The 17,568-nt window shown below is 41.9% G+C and overlaps 1 protein-coding gene across 5 annotated transcripts in view; it reads right to left on the bottom strand.

The window, feature by feature from the left end:
- Nucleotides 1–872: 872 nt before the first annotated feature.
- LOC103012658 (nuclear pore-associated protein 1-like) overlaps nt 873–17,568 on the bottom strand; it is a 34,210-nt gene continuing 17,514 nt past the window's right edge. Inside the window, exons 3-5 of one of the 5 annotated variants that reach the window (XM_057554491.1) lie at nt 11,558–11,636; nt 1,713–4,021; nt 873–1,517 (exon numbers count right to left, since the gene is read on the bottom strand). In XM_057554491.1, the coding sequence (XP_057410474.1) occupies nt 1,501–1,517; nt 1,713–2,793 (1,098 nt within the window). In that variant the 5' untranslated portion in view covers nt 2,794–4,021; nt 11,558–11,636 and the 3' untranslated portion in view covers nt 873–1,500. The remainder of the gene's footprint in view (nt 1,518–1,712; nt 4,022–11,557; nt 11,637–17,568) is intronic. The other 4 variants (XM_057554488.1, XM_057554490.1, XM_057554489.1 and 1 more) reach the window with 4 other exon arrangements.

The following is a 17,568-nucleotide window of genomic DNA, read 5'->3' as shown; positions in this document are numbered from 1 at the left end:
AAAGACTTGAAAGCAGGGTGCAAATATCAAAGAGATATTTGTACACCCATATTCGTAGCAGCATTATTCACAATAGCCAAAATGGGTAAGCAACCCAAGTATCCCTTGACAGATGAATGAATAAACAAAATGTGGTATATACATATAATAGAATAGTATTCATCCTTAAAAGGAATGAAATTCTGACACATGCTACAATATGGATGAACCTTGAGGACATTATGCTAAGTGAGATAAGCCAGTTGCAAAAAGACAAATGCTATATAATTCCACCTACATAAGGTATCTAGAACAGCCAAATTCTTAGAGATAGAAAATAGAATGGTGGTTTCCAAGGCCTGAGCGAAGGAGAGAATGAAGAGTTGTTTAAAGAATCTGAAAAAGGGGCTTCCCTGGTGGCGCAGTGGTTGAGAGTCTGCCTGCTAATGCAGGGGACACGAGTTCGAGCCCTGGTCTGGGAAGATCCCACATGCCACGGAGCAACTAGGCCCGTGAGCCACAGCTACTGAGCCTGCACGTCTGGAGCCTGTGCTCCGCAACAAGAGAGGCCGCGATAGTGAGAGGCCCGCGCACCGCGATGAAGAGTGTGCTCTGCAACAAGAGAGGCCGCGATAGTGAGAGGCCCGCGCACCGCGATGAAGAGTGGCCCCCGCTCGCCGCAACTAGAGAAAGCCCTCGCACAGAAACGAAGACCCAACACAGCCAAAAATAAATAAATTAATAAATTAATTTAAAAAAAAAAAGAATCTGAAAAAGAATATATGCATACACTCACACATAAAACTGAATCACTCCGCTATACTTGAAACTAACACAACATTGTAAATTAACTATACTTCAATTTTCTAAAAAGGCAACTTCAAATATTATTCGGAAAATATAGTTGTTTAATGGGTACAGAGTTTCAGTTTTGCACAGTGAAGTGTTCTGGAGATGGCTGTACAAAATTGTGACCAAAAACACAAAAAACAAAAAACAACATACTGGCCCGCGGCGCGGAGGCCAATGAGGTTGGCGCCAACGGCCGGCGTTGCGGGCGGGAGGCTGCGCGGGAGCACAGCATCGAGGGGCCGGCCTAGCTGGGGCCCGTGGCCCTGCGTCTTCTGGCTGCGACGCCGGTCCTGCGCAGGCTGCGGGGCCGCAGCCGCCGGGCGATGGGCGCCCGAGGGGCCGGGAGGCGAGCCGTGGCCCCCAGGCGGGTGTGGGCATCCTATCTGCAGCCAGCGTCCCCGAGGCCGCGCTCGGGCCATGATCACTCGGTGAAGCTGTGCCGCGACAGCGTGGCCAACTTCTGGCACTGTGAGGACCTGTGCGCACTGCAGGACTCGGTGCCTCTGCCCGCCGTGCGTGCCTCCCTGCGGGAGGGCCTGCTGGACTTCAACGCCGACCGCCTCCGCGGGGTGGATTGGGTGCCGCTCCTGAGGACCTTCTGCCCCTGATCTGTATCCAGAGCTTCTTCCAGCCATGGCTTGGCAAGGCAGGTTCTGACAGAAATAAAGTTTACAGAAGTTGTGTTCCTGTGATAAGAAATAAAGATGTGACCTTCCAGTTGTGTAAAGCTCTTAAATGCTGTGTAAGTGCGTCGGGTGCGCTAAGGAACCTGGAGCTAAATGGGCTAGTTCTGAGAGAGAGAGACTTAACTATGTTAACAAAGGTGCCTGGGTTTTCGGCAGCAGCTAAGCACGGAAGCTTAGGAGGAGTGGGCCACTCACCTCGATCCCTTGTCAGTGGCAGGGGTGACCTCAGTCCCGGCAGCGGCAGAAAAAGCGGCAGGGGAATCTTCCACTTGCAGGGCCTACTCCTGGTAGATACCAGGGAAGAGGAGCTTCTTGATGGGATGTCTGAAGATTTCTCACGCTGCAGCTCCTTTCCAGACATCAGTGAGCCTGGTGATTTGGGCCGGTGGTCTTCACCCAGCACTTCTTTTTTTGGCCTCTCCAGCAGCAGGGAGCAGCATGCGGTTAGGGCAGAGAACACCATGGCATGGGACTCAGGCTTCCAAGGAGGCAGGACATCTCCAGGATCTCCATCTGAGCAGATGACATGGCTTTCTGAGGAGGAGCTCATTGGAGATATCTGGGCGTTCTCACTCAAGTTGTCTTCTGGGTGCTCGGGAGGGAGGTCCACTGGCTCAGGATCGCACTTGAGGGAAGTGAGGACTCCACTGGTCTCCTGGGGCCTAGATGTCAATGGTATATCCCGATTGCTACGGTGACCCCTCTTCCGATCGTCCTCTCCTTTGGTCTCTGTGTGATCCTCCATCTTTGCCATGCCTCTTTGGGGCCCTTCTTGGACCTTCACCTCCCTCTCCTTTGGGGAAGGAAGTGGGAGGTGACTGGATGGTACCGGCTTCCTAACCTTGACTACCTGCTCAGGTGGTGAACGCAGGAGGGTAAATTTGTGCCCCAGTGGAGGAATCTTGATGGCTCTCGAGTGGCCGAACATGATGGAATTATGAGCAGACAGCACGGGCTTCTTTGGCGAGTCCCTCCAGTTCACCAAGGGAAGCATCCCCAGCCGGGAGTTCCTGGCCTGCTGGATGGGATACTGCCTTTCTGGCGCGATGTAAAAGCCAGGTGATAAAGGCACTCGATCCCGGTGGGAAAGCCTGCGACCAGGGCAGAAGGCAGGCGCTGGAGCAGCGGGGTGGTCCCGGTCAGATGTGGCAGCCTCCCAGGAGGGCAAAACCAGCGGGTGACAGCCCACTGGGGCCCCACGGCGGGGTGGGCACTGGGGCCGGCGGCGCCAGCGGCGGCAGAGCCAGGTACGAAATTTACAAAGTAAATTGCCCATGTAGAACCGGTTGGGCGCCAAGCGATCCGAGAATAGAGTGTGAAACTGGGAGAGCTTCTCCCTAGCTTCACCTCCTCTCAAGGTCTAGCACGCACTGGACACTGGATGGCTCAGCCTGGCGCTTGTAACATGTCCATTTTACCTGTCACAGAGAAAGGGCGGGTGGGGCAGGGGGTGGGGCAGGGGGCGCATGCAAGCCCAGCCTCTGGAGAAACCCCGGCCCAAGGGCAAAGGGCGGGGCCCCAGAGCCCGACCCCTTCTGGACTTTCTAGTGGCTGGGACCTCTCACTGTGGGTGGCAGGTGTTTGGCACCGGATGGGCCACCATGCGGAGACTGTTGGGGACTGTGGAAGCCTTCTCCTCCAGAGCTCACCCTGCCTGGGCACCGGCTCTGCAGGCCCCTCAGCCCTGCGTAGGTATTGGCCAGCCCTTCCCCCGCAAGGGGCCCAGAGGCCAGAGCCTGCTCAGAGCTGAGTGCAGGAGGTACCCAGAGCTTGCCAGGCTGTGGCCAGCCTCCTCCGGGGACCTCCCCAGCTTCTCTGCGAGGCCTGGAGACAAGAGCGGCTTCTCCAGGGCTGCTCAGCTGCCAGCATCACCATGAGCCAGGCGGCGAAGGTTTCTGAGCAGGGGATGCAGAGCCTGACCCGACTGGATGCTGCACCCCACGATGTCCCTTCCTGGCAGATAGGTTCTTTCTTCACTTCTTTTTCGAAATTTGATAAAACAACATTTAAACTTTCCACTGTTCTTCAGGGTATACAGATGGTAGTGGCTTAGTTAGGATTCGAACCAAGCCTGTGTGATTCCAGAGCTCGTGCTCTGGACTGTGGCGCCTCCTTATCATATATGCTTCATGTGTTACTTTTTTTTTTTTTTTTCTTGTGGCCCTTATGGTACTTAGCCCTAAGTGTCATACGTGTGATGAACACATACACTGCCCTGTAGGAGGTCTTCTTTTGTTCAACGCATGAATTGGTCATCCACCACACTGGGTTCTGGTCTCAGAAGATACAGGTCAGGGAGCACCAGTTGTCAGCATAGCAGCATACCACATTTCTAATTGAGGCTTGCAGCCCAGATTTTCCCTTTGGTCTAGTTTGAAGGATCCAGATATGTAAAGCTTATATTCTAGATAAATCATGGGCTATCCGGAAAGAAATTCACCAGTAAATTATTCCAGTTTCTCTGGCCTTCCTGGAGTATATCCAGTAAGGCATCTCGTTCATGTCTAGAAAGCAAATATATCATTTATTCCAACTTCATCATGGAGCGATGTATTGGTTTAAAGTATGATCAACACAATTTGGTCATTGTGAGTATGCCAGCTGGGTCCACTCTTTACTACACATATGTAACTCTAGAGATTCTTATGCCCCAGAGAGGAGACATACTCTTGGGTGTCTAGGGCAAGGGAAACATGTGTTGTTATTCAGGAGTGGAAGCTTCAGCATGACAGGAAAGAATTGAAAAATCCTGGTCTACACATCACTTTACCTTGTTTGAAACTTGTTTCTTTGGCTTGCTTCATTGGAGTGTTTATGCTCTCCTGGGGCTGACATTGTGTGTTATGTATCACGCATGTGACATGTAGAAGTTTCAGGATTAACCAAGATGGCGGAGTAGAAGGACGTGCTCTCACTCCCTCTTGCGAGAGCACCAGAATCACAACTGGCTGCTGGACAATCATTGACAGGAAGACCCTGGACTTCACCAAGGAGGACACCCCACGTCCAAGGACAGAGGAGAAGCCACAGTGAGACGGTAGGAGGGGCTCAATCAGAGTAAAATCAAATCCCATAACTGCTGGGTGGGTGACTCACAGACTGGCGAACACTTATACCACAGAAGTCCACCCACTGGAGTGAAGGTTCTGAGCCCCACCTCAGGCTTCCCAACCTGGGGGTCCGGCAAAGGGAGGAGGAATTCCTAGAGAATCAGACTTTGAAGTCTAGTGGGAATTGATTGCAGGACTGTGACAGGACTGGGGGAAACAGAGACCCCACTCTTGGAGGGCACACACAAAGTAATGTGTGCATCGGGACCCAGGGGAAGGAGCAGTGACCCTGGGGGAGACTGAACCAGACGTACCTGCTGGTGTTGGGGGGTCTCCTGCAGAGGCGAGTGGTGGCTCTGTTTCACCGTGGGGATAAGGACACTGGCAGCAGAGGTCCTGGGAAGTTCTCCTTGGCGTGAGCCCTCCCAGAGTCTGCCATTAACCCCACCAAAGAGCACGGGTAGGCTCCAGTGTTGGGTTGCCTCAGGCAAAACAACCAACAGGGAGGGAACCCAGCCCCACCCATCAACAGTCAAGTGGATTAAGGTTTTACTGGGCTCTGATCGCCACAGCAACAGGGAGGGAACCCAGCCCCACCCATCAACAGTCAAGTGGATTAAGGTTTTACTGAGCTCTGACCGCCACAGCAACAGTCAGCTCTACCCACCACCAGAGCCTCCCATCAAGCCTCTTAGATAGCCTCAACCACCAGAGGGCAGACAACAGAAGCAAGAAAAACTACAATCCTGCAGCCTGTGGACCAAAAACCACAGTTACAGAAAGACAGAGAAGATGAAAAGGCAGAGGGCTATGTACCAGATGAAGGAACAAGAAAAAACCCCAGAAAAACAACTAAATGAAGTGGAGATAGGCAACCTTCCAGAAAAAGAATTCAGAATAATGATAGTGAAGATGATCCAGGACCTCGGAATAAGAATGGAGGCAAAGATTGAGAAGATGCAAGAAATGATTAACAAAGACCTAGAAGAATTAAAGAACAAACAAACAGAGATGACCAATACAATAACTGAAATGAAAACTACACTAGAAGGAATCAATAGCAGAATAACTGAGGCAGAAGAACGGATAAGTGACCTGGAAGACAGAATGGTGGAATTCACTGCTGCGGAACAGACTAAAGAAAAAAGAATAAAAAGAAATGAAGACAGCCTAAGAGACCTCTGGGACAACATTAAACGCAACAACATTCGCATTATAGGGGTCCCAGAAGGAGAAGAGAGAGAGAAAGGACCAGAGAAAATATTTGAAGAGATTATAATCGAAAACTTCCCTAACATGGGAAAGGAAATAGCCACCCAAGTCCAGGAAGCGCAGAGAGTCCCATACAGAATAAACCCAAGGAGAAACACGCCGAGACACATAGTAATCAAAGTGGCAAAAATTAAAGACAAAGAAAAATTATTGAAAGCAGCAAGGGAAAAACGACAAATAACATACAAGGGAACCCCCATAAGGTTAACAGCTGATTTCTCAGCAGAAACTCTGCAAGCCAGAAGGGAGTGGCATGAAATACTTAAAGTGATGAAAGGGAAGAACCTACAACCAAGATTACTCTACCCGGCAAGGATCTCATTTAGATTTGATGGAGAAATCAAAAGCTTTACAGACAAGCAAAAGCTAAGAGAATTCAGCACCACCAAACCAGCTCTACAACAAATGCTAAAGGAACTTCTCTAAGTGGGAAACACAAGAGAAGAAAAGGACCTACAAAAACAAACCCAAAACAATTAAGAAAATGGTCATAGGAACATACATATCGATAATTACCTTAAACGTGAATGGATTAAATGCCCCAACCAAAAGACATAGACTGGCTGAATGGATACAAAAACAAGACCCATATATATGCTGTCTACAAGAGACCCACTTCAGACCTAGGGACACATACAGACTGAAAGTGAGGGGATGGAAAAAGATATTCCATGCAAATGGAAATCAAAAGAAAGCTGGAGTAGCTATACTCATATCAGATAAAATAGACTTTAAAATAAAGAATGTTACAAGAGACAAGGAAGGACACTACATAATGATCCAGGGATCAATCCAAGAAGAAGATATAACAATTATAAATATATATGCACCCAACATAGGAGCACCTCAATACATAAGGCAACTGCTAACAGCTATAAAAGAGGAAATCGACAGTAACACAATAATAGTGGGGGACTTTAACACCTCACTTACACCAATGGACAGATCATCCAAAATGAAAATAAATAAGGAAACAGAAGCTTTAAATGACACAATAGACCAGATAGATTTAATTGATATATATAGGACATTCCATCCAAAAACGGCAGATTACACGTTCTTCTCAAGTGCACACGGAACATTCTCCAGGATAGATCACATCTTGGGTCACAAATCAAGCCTCAGTAAATTTAAGAAAATTGAAATCATATCAAGCATCTTTTCTGACCACAACGCTATGAGATTAGAAATGAATTACAGGGAAAAAAACGTAAAAAAGACAAACACATGGAGGCTAAACAATACGTTACTAAATAACCAAGAGATCACTGAAGAAATCAAACAGGAAATAAAAAAATACCTAGAGACAAATGACAATGAAAACACGACGACCCAAAACCTATGGGATGCAGCAAAAGCGGTTCTAAGAGGGAAGTTTATAGCTATACAAGCCTACCTAAAGAAACAAGAAAAATCTCAAGTAAACAATCTAACTTTACACCTAAAGAAACTAGAGAAAGAAGAACAAACAAAACCCAAAGTTAGCAGAAGGAAAGAAATCATAAAGATCAGAGCAGAAATAAATGAAATAGAAACAAAGAAAACAATAGCAAAGATCAATAAAACTAAAAGTTGGTTCTTTGAGAAGATAAACAAAATTGATAAGCCATTAGCCAGACTCATCAAGAAAAAGAGGGAGAGGACTCAAATCAATAAAATCAGAAATGAAAAAGGAGAAGTTACAACAGACACCGCAGAAATACAAAACATCCTAAGAGACTACTACAAGCAACTTTATGCCAATAAAATGGACAACCTGGAAGAAATGGACAAATTCTTAGAAAGGTATAACCTTCCAAGACTGAACCAGGAAGAAACAGAAAATATCAACAGACCAATCACAAGTAATGAAATTGAAACTGTGATTAAAAATCTTCCAACAAACAAAAGTCCAGGACCAGATGGCTTCACAGGTGAATTCTATCAAACATTTAGAGAAGAGCTAACACCCATCCTTCTCAAACTCTTCCAAAAAATTGCAGAGGAAGGAACTCTCCCAAACTCATTCTATGAGGCCACCATCACCCTGATACCAAAACCAGACAAAGACACTACAAAAAAAGAAAATTACAGACCAATATCACTGATGAATATAGATGCAAAAATCCTCAACAAAATACTAGCAAACAGAATCCAACAACACATTAAAAGGATCATACACCACGATCAAGTGGGATTTATCCCAGGGATGCAAGGATTCTTCAATATACGCAAATCAATCAATGTGATACACCATATTAACAAATTGAAGAATAAAAACCATATGATCATCTCAATAGATGCAGAAAAAGCTTTTGACAAAATTCAACACCCATTTATGATAAAAACTCTCCAGAAAGTGGGCATAGAGGGAACCTACCTCAACATAATAAAGGCCATATATGACAAACCCACAGCAAACATCATTCTCAATGGTGAAAAACTGAAAGCATTTCCTCTAAGATCAGGAACGAGACAAGGATGTCCACTCTCACCACTATTATTCAACATAGTTCTGGAAGTCCTAGCCACGGCAATCAGAGAAGAAAAAGAAATAAAAGGAATACAAATTGGAAAAGAAGAAGTAAAACTGTCACTGTTTGCGGATGACATGATACTATACATAGAGAATCCTAAAACTGCCACCAGAAAACTGCTAGAGCTAATTAATGAATATGGTAAAGTTGCAGGCTACAAAATTAATGCACAGAAATCTCTTGCATTCCTATACACTAATGATGAAAAATCTGAAAGAGAAATTATGGAAACACTCCCATTTACCATTGCAACAAAAAGAATAAAATACCTAGGAATAAACCTACCTAGGGAGACAAAAGACCTGTATGCAGAAAACTATAAGACACTGATGAAAGAAATTAAAGATGATACCAACAGATGGAGAGATATACCATGTTCTTGGATTGGAAGAATCAACATTGTGAAAATGAGTATACTACCCAAAGCAATCTACAGATTCAATGCAATCCCTATCAAATTACCAATGGCATTTTTTACGGAGCTAGAACAAATCATCTTAAAATTTGTATGGAGACACAAAAGACCCCGAATAGCCAAAGCAGTCTTGAGGCAAAAAAATGGAGCTGGAGGAATCAGACTCCCTGACTTCAGACTATACTACAAAGCTACAGTAATCAAGACAATATGGTACTGGCACAAAAACAGAAACATAGATCAATGGAACAAGATAGAAAGCCCAGAGATTAACCCACGCACCTATGGTCAACTAATCTATGACAAAGGAGGCAAAGATATACAATGGAGAAAAGACAGTCTCTTCAATAAGTGGTGCTGGGAAAACTGGACAGCCACATGTAAAAGAATGAAATTAGAATACTCCCTAACACCATACACAAAAATAAACTCAAAATGGATTAGAGACCTAAATATAAGACTGGACACTATAAAACTCTTAGAGGAAAACATAGGAAGAACACTCTTTGACATAAATCACAGCAAGATCTTTTTCGATCCACCTCCTAGAGTAATGGAAATAAAAACAAAAATAAACAAGTGGGACCTAATGAAACTTCAAAGCTTTTGCACAGCAAAGGAAACCATAAACAAGACGAAAAGACAACCCTCAGAATGGGAGAAAATATTTGCAAATGAATCAACGGACAAAGGATTAATCTCCAAAATATATAAACAGCTCATTCAGCTCAATATCAAAGAAACAAACACCCCAATCCAAAAATGGGCAGAAGACCTAAATAGACATTTCTCCAAAGAAGACATACAGACGGCCACGAAGCACATGAAAAGATGCTCAACATCACTAATTATTAGAGAAATGCAAATCAAAACTACAATGAGGTATCACCTCACTCCTGTTAGAATGGGCATCATCAGAAAATCTACAAACAACAAATGCTGGAGAGGGTGTGGAGAAAAGGGAACCCTCTTGCACTGTTGGTGGGAATGTAAATTGATACAGCCACTATGGAGAACAATATGGAGGTTCCTTAAAAAACTAAAAATAGAATTACCATATGACCCAGCAATCCCACTACTGGGCATATACCCAGAGAAAACCGTAATTCAAAAAGACACGTGCACCCGAATGTTCATTGCAGCACTATTTACAATAGCCAGGTCATGGAAGCAACCTAAATGCCCATCAACAGACGAATGGATAAAGAAGTTGTGGTACATATATACGATGGAATATTATTCAGCCATAAAAAGGAACGAAATTGAGTCATTTGTTGAGAAGTGGATGGATCTAGAGACTGTCATACAGAGTGAAGTAAGTCAGAAAGAGAAAAACAAATATCGTATGTTAATGCATGTATGTGGAACGTAGAAAAATGGTACAGATGAGCCAGTTTGCAGGGCAGAAGTTGAGACACAGATGTAGAGAATGGACATATGGACACCAAGGGGGGAAAACTGCGATGAGGTGGGGATGGTGATGTGCTGAATTGGGCGATTGGGATTGACATGTATACACTGATGTGTATAAAACTGATGCCTAATAAGAACCTGCAGTATAAAAAAACAAACAAAACAACTAATACTAAACTTTCATTGGGTTATTTGTATGGAAATATGTTAATATAAATGTTTCAGACATTACATGAAATTTCTAAAAATCTTATATTTGTATTTGTATGGAAATATGTATGGAGATATGTTAATATAAATGTTTCAGACATTACATGAAATTTCTAAAAATCTTATATTTGTATTTGTATGGAAATATGTATGGAAATATGTTAATATAAATGTTTCAGACATTACATGAAATTTCTAAAAATCTTATATTTGTATTTGTATGGAAATATGTATGGAAATATGTTAATATAAATGTTTCAGACATTACATGAAATTTCTAAAAATCTTATATTTGTATTTGTATGGAAATATGTATGGAAATATGTTAATATAAATGTTTCAGACATTACATGAAATTTCTAAAAATCTTATATTTGTATTTGTATGGAAATATGTATGGAAATATGTTAATATAAATGTTTCAGACATTACATGAAATTTCTAAAAATCTTAAAAAAAAAAAAAAAAAAAAAAAAGAAGTTTCAGAACCCAGAGTTATATAGATCAGTCAAAAATTTATATATTTTAGTTTAAAATCTATTTTCGGTGGGGTTGGGATGGTGGTGTGCTGAATTGGGCGATTGGGATTGACATGTATACACTGATGTGTATAAAACTGATGACTAATAAGAACCTGCAGTACAAACAAACAAACAAACAAATAAACAACTAATACGAAACTTTCTTTGGGTTATTTGTATGGAAATATGTTAACATAAATGTTTCAGACATTACATGAAATTTCTAAAAATCTTATATGTTCTGGTATAATGTTATAAGTCATAATTCTAGTTATTACTTTAAAATGTATATCTCAGAAAAAAATTCTATTTAAAATAACACTGGGCATAATTCATATATTCCAAAATTAGTTTGACCCTCTGCTCATGAGATTCTTTTTATGGCATGTGACAGCAAATTTGGACTTCCATCCCCAATAAACTTTGAGGTTGGAGGACACAAAAGGTTTTGCTCAGACCTAAATTCTTTCTGAAAAAAAAGGGTAAATATTATAAGCCCTTCTAACCTCTCCAGGAGGAGAAATGATTTACAGCTGTGGCATTGAACCATAATTCCTTGATCTAATTTGAGAAGAGTTCAGTAAGAAACAATGTCTTGATTTTTGTTTGTTTTGTTTGTTCCCTGTTGTCTTGTCTTGCTTACCAACAATCCATTGTAATTCATGAGTTAGTATGGCAGCAGGCTGAGCGTTCCCTGGAGCTCATTAAATGAACTTCTTTTCCTAAAAAAAAACACAAAAAAAACACAATATACTGAACTATATACTTAAAAACTGGTTACTATGGTAAATTTTATGTTACGTGTATTTTACCACTAAAAAAAAAGACATTCTTGAGACAATTGTGGAAATTTGGGTATTAGATGATGTGAAAGAATTATCACTATTTTTTTAGATGTGATAATAGCATTGTGGTTACATAAAGAAAATGTTCAATTTGTTAGAAACTAATTCTGAAGTACATGGTATGAAATGAATGATGTCTGGGATTTCCTTTAAATAATTAAGAGAGAAAAAAATAACAAAGACTATATGAAGTAAATGTGACCATATATTAGTTATTAAATTGAAGGTATATTTCTTCTCTCTATTCTTGTGTGTCTAAAATTTTTCAAAATATAAAAAAATGTTTTAAGTTAAAAAGTGCAAGCATTGTTGTTACTTCACTTGGACAAATGTCTCTCTTGCTGCATCTCCCTAAGGTAGGTATCTTAAAATCATTCATTAGGAATGACTGAAACAGAAAATAATTGTTTCCTATCTCATGGGGAAGTGGAAGAAAATTTTGATAATATATTCCCAGACATCTGAAAATCTCACCTTGGATCACTGGGGTTTTTAAAAAATCATTCATTAATTTTGAGTCTTAATAAAAGTATTCCAAAAATATCTTCTTCAACTCAAAATATTTTCCTTTAACTTAAACTTAAAAGGGACTCTCACAAACTGCATGGCATTTGAGTCAGAAGGACCAGACCACTGACCCTGGAAAAACGGGGAAGCGCCATGGCTCCTCGGCAGCTGCATTGCAAGCCTCGCTCTGTAGCAAAGGGGACCATGCGCTCCAGCCTGAGAGACACGAATAGAGTTCTGGCCCACAACAGTGCAGGAGTAGCCTCTGTGGGCCTCTGGTTGATGGAGAATTCTGAGTGGTGGGGCTGGGAGCTAGCAAGTAGTAGAAAACTGGAAAATGCCTGCTCAAACCAGGCTGGAATGATTTCAAATTCCAGAAGGCAAACTCAGAATCACAGAAAAACAGGCAGGGCCGCTGGGCTGGTAGGGAGGTGGGTGAGGAGGGAGCTCACCATCAGTTCAGGTGAACACTGTCCCCACTGGCTGCTGTTCACCAGGTGAGGCAGGAGAAATGGTCTAAAAGTCCCTGGGGACTTGTGGTTCCAGGACAATATGGAATAAACACGTCTCCTCAGTCCCTCTGTTAAGTACAGCTAAAAAAAACCCCTGGGCCATATATATACATATAGATATATTATATGGAATATATATATTATATATATATATAAATAAAATAAGAAGACTCTGAAGGGTGGAGAGGGAGATAGTCTGACTAGCAGCCTTGGGACCCATAGGAAGACATGGCAATGATTCCGATGGTTTTCTTTTTGCCTCAGATATCTCAGACTGAGTACTAGAGAAGCTAGCAACCCATAAACAAATGGGTACAGATGAAAAAAAAAAGAAATCCTGCTCTTTCTAGCCAAAGGACTAGGAAGGGGCAGAGTAACAAGAAAGAAAACTTTTAGACTACTCCAGTCTACTCTACTCCAGTCAAACCACAGAAAAAAAAAAACTGTAATACTCCCTACACTCTGCCAGCCAAGATAAACGGGGACCCTAGGCTTCTACTCCTACTTGCAGGGTGCTGTCAGAAGGCCTAGTGGAGAGTCAGGGCTGTCGCCATTGCCAGAAGCAATGTGCTCCTCCATCCTGTCAGTAGAAGCCACGAGTGTGGCAAAAACAAGGCATCCTTCCCCTCCCAGCCAGGGTGGTCTCAGCAGAGGATCAGTGGGCAGCCTGAACTCCCACCCTGGCCCAGCAGTAATTAGGCACCCACTCTACACCCCCTTCCCAGGATGTCAACAGCGGCTGAGTGGGGAACCTGAACTTTGACCTCTATCTGACAGCATCAGTGAAAGCCTGCTAAAACACAAGATTTAAATAGGATCCAGAGTCTCATAACATAATACTCAAAATGTCCAGGACTGAAAATCACTCTTTACACTGAGAACCAGGAAAATCTCAACTTGAGCAAGAAAAGATAACCAATAGATGCTAACACCAAAATGACAGTGATGTTGAAATTATCTGACAAGGATTTTAAAGCAGCCAGTATGAAAATGCTTCAATGAGCAATTACAGACATACTTCAAACAAATGAAGAGTCTCAGCAAAGAAACAAAACAGATGAAGAAGAACTAAATTGACATTTTAAAACTGAAAAAAAAACCCACTGAAAAATGTCACTAGATGAGTTCTATAGTAAAATGAACTTGAAGAAAGAATAATAGAAATCACCCAATCTGAACAATAGAGAGAGAATAGACTGAAAAAAAATTAACAGAGTCTCAGGAATTTGTGGGACTATAAGAAAAGATCTAATATTTATGTCATTGGAGTCTCAAAAGTAGAGGAGGAAGAAGGTGGAGCTTAAAAAATATTCAAATAAATATGGCTAAAAGTTTTCCAAATATGGCAAAGACATAAACCTATAGATTCAAGAAGCTGATAAAATCCCAAACAGGATAACCCAAAGAAATCCATGTCAATATTCATCATAGTCAAACTTCTGAAAACTAAAGGCAAAGAAAAATCTTGAAAGTAGCCAGAGAGAAATGACAACTTCCCTATAATGGAAAAATAATTTTGAATGATGTCAAGTTTCTCATCAGAAACCATGGAAGTCAGAAGGAAGTGGCACAACATTTTCCAAGTGCTGAAAGAAAAGAACTGTCAACTAAAAATCCTATATGCAGAGAAAATCAGGAATGAAGAGGAAATCAAGACATTCTCGATGAACAAAAACTGAGAGAATTTGTCAACAGCAACCCCCACCCCTTAAAAAATAGCTAGTAGAAGTTTTTAAAGCAAAAAATAAATGATTGGAAAAACAATCTTGGAATATCAAGAAGGAAGAAAAAAAGAGTGAAAATAATTTAATAATATGTTTTCCTTGAGTTTTCTAAATTATACCTGAAGGTTTAAGCAAAAGGTTAGTGGTTGTATGCTGGATAGATTAGAAAAGTTGATGAGCACTGCGGTAATTTCTACTTCAAGCAACTGCACAAACAAAAGGGAGAAATGAAGTGACTGCTGGCTGGGAGGAGGGACTCTGTGGTCCCTTCTATTTCCTCTTTCCTAAAAAGATCAAAGCCTACCAGGTCCAGTCCATCGTCCCCTGTCCTGAGTACTCATGCATCGTCTGATGCAGTTCTCAATTTATATAGAGAAAATACTTAAGACAGTTATAAACAGGGGAGAGTAAAGGGACTTAAAGAGAAGAAAGGTTTCTACCCCTCACTGAAACTGGTAATGTCAACACAAGTAGAACTGAGATAAGTTATGTATACAGAATGTCGTACCTAAATATCTGCACAAAGAGACACTCTCCAAAAACTAGAAATAAATCAAAATGAAATTCTACTCGAAATAGATGAGATGGAGAATAAATTAGTGGTTGTCAGGGATGGTTGGCAGGGAAAGGGGATGGATGTTCTATAAAGAGGTAGCTGAGGGAGCTCTTTAAGGTGTGGTAGTAGTTCTGTATCTTTTTTTTTTAGCTACTTTATTTATTTGTAGTTCTGTATCTTGATTGTAGTGGTCGTTACACAGGACCTGCACGTAATAAAATGGCAAAGAACTGTACATACACATTGTACCAATGTCAAGTTCCTGGTTTTGATACTGTACTATAGTTACATAAGATGTATCCATTGGGGGAAATTGTGTGAAAGGTTCAGAAACTTCTCTGTACTATTCTTGCAACTTTCTGTGAATCTATAATTATCTCAAGATAAAAAGTTTTTTTTTAAATTTAACATAAAAAAGAAGTAAAAAAAAAAGTCCCTGGGTGCTTATGCAATGACTAAAACTTAATTTTCCATCTTGTTTTTACCCCAGTTTTATTGAGATATAACTGACATACAGCACTATGTAAGTTCAAAGTGTACAACCTGACCTACATATATTGTGAAATGATTACCACAAGTTTAGTTAACATCCATCATCTCATATAGATTAAAAGAGAGAGAAATGAGACTTCCCTGGTGGCACAGTGGTTAAGAATCTGCCCTCCAATGCAAGGGACACGGGTTCGATCCCTGGTCCGGGAAGATCCCACATGTGGGCAGAGCAACTAAGCCTGTGAGCCACAACTACTGAGCCGGCGTGCCACAACTACTGAAGCCTGTGCGCCTAGAGCCCATGCTCCGCAACAAGAGAAGGCACCGCGGTGAGAAGCCCATGCACCGAAACGAAGAATAGCCCCCCTCACCGCAACTAGAGAAAGCCCACGAGCAGCAACGAAGACCCAATGCAGCCAAAAATAAAAATAAATAAATTTATTTTAAAAAAAGAGATTTTTTTTTCCTTGTGATGAGAACTCTTAGGATACACTCTCACCAACTTTTCTGTATATCACACACCATTGTTAATTATAGTCATCATGTTGCACATTACATCTCCAATACCTGTTTATCTTATAACTGGAAGTTTGTATGTTTTAACCTCCTTACTTCAATTCCCCCTCCCCACAACATTCGCCTCTGGTAACCACAATCTGATCTCTTTTTCTTTTTTCTTTTCTTTTCTTTTTTTTTTTATAAATTTATTTACTTATTTTTATATTTTGGCTGTGTTCGGTCTTTGTTGCTGCGCGCGGGCTTTCTCTAGTTGCAGCGAGCGGGGGCTACTCTTCGTTGCGTTGCGCGGGCTTCTCATTGCGGTGGCTTCTCTTGCTGTGGAGCACGGGCTGTATGCACGCCAGCTTCAATAGTTGTGGCACATGGGCTTCAGTAGTTGTGGCTCACAGGCTCTAGAGCACAGGCTCAGTAGTTGCGGCGCAAGGGCTTAGTTGCTCTGTGGCATGTGGGATCTTCCTGGACCAGGACTCGAACTCATGTCTCCTGCATTGGCAGGCGGATTCTTAACCACTGCGCCACCAGGGAAGTCCCTGATCTCTTTTTCTATGAGTTTGGTGTTTTGTTTATTTAGATTCCACATATAAGTGAGATCATACATTATTTGTCTTTCTCTGTCTGACTTATTTCACTTACCATAATGCCCTCAAGCATTATCCCCTGTCCTAAGCACTTACGCATCAATTCAACCTGCAATTACCTAACCCGAGGTCATCAGGTCCTGAGGGTGCACCAAGTCCAAGGACCCATGAGGTTAATTCTCACGAGGTCTCTGCTTTATTCGCTCTTTTGATTGAGTATCATAAGTGAAAATGGTTTAAGAACACCAGCTTCATCTACTTCAAGAGTTACTTCCTTCAAGAGTTGGATAACGCAGTATTATCCAACAGAACTATGTGAGCCACGTATGTATTTTTAAATTTTCTAGCAGCCATGTTAAAAAAATAAAAAGAAACAGGTGACATTAATTTTAATAGTTTATTTAACCCAATATATCTAAAATATCATTTCAACATGTAATCTATATAAAAACTATTGATGACATTTTAGTTTTTTTCATATTAAGTCTTCAAAATGCAGGGTGTATTTTACACTTACAGCACATCTCAATTTAGACTAGCCACATTTCCAGTGCTCAATAGCCACATGGGACCAGTGGCTACCACATTCGACTATGCAGCCATAGAATCTTGCTACTCAAAATGTGGTCCCTGGACTGGGGGCATCAACATAACCTGTTAGAAATAAGGACTCTCAGGCCCCACTGCAGGCCTAATTCATCAAATTCTGCACTTTAATGGGACCCCCAGGTGAGTCATAGGTACGAAAGATAGAAAAGCTCTGCCCCATATATCTGGGAAGAGAGATACAGGGTACATGGTATTTTCGCTACCCAGCATCAATATTGCTCCTCCTCATCCAGGCTCCATGCCCTGATTTTCCTCAGCCCCAGCTCCAGACACAGATCTACACCAAGCAACACCTCTCCTTGATGCTGAGCA

This window comes from Balaenoptera acutorostrata, chromosome 10 (genome assembly GCF_949987535.1).
Source record: "Balaenoptera acutorostrata chromosome 10, mBalAcu1.1, whole genome shotgun sequence".
In the NCBI taxonomy this organism is placed as follows: Eukaryota; Metazoa; Chordata; class Mammalia; order Artiodactyla; family Balaenopteridae; genus Balaenoptera; species Balaenoptera acutorostrata.
This window is presented reverse-complemented; position numbering and strand designations above follow the sequence as displayed.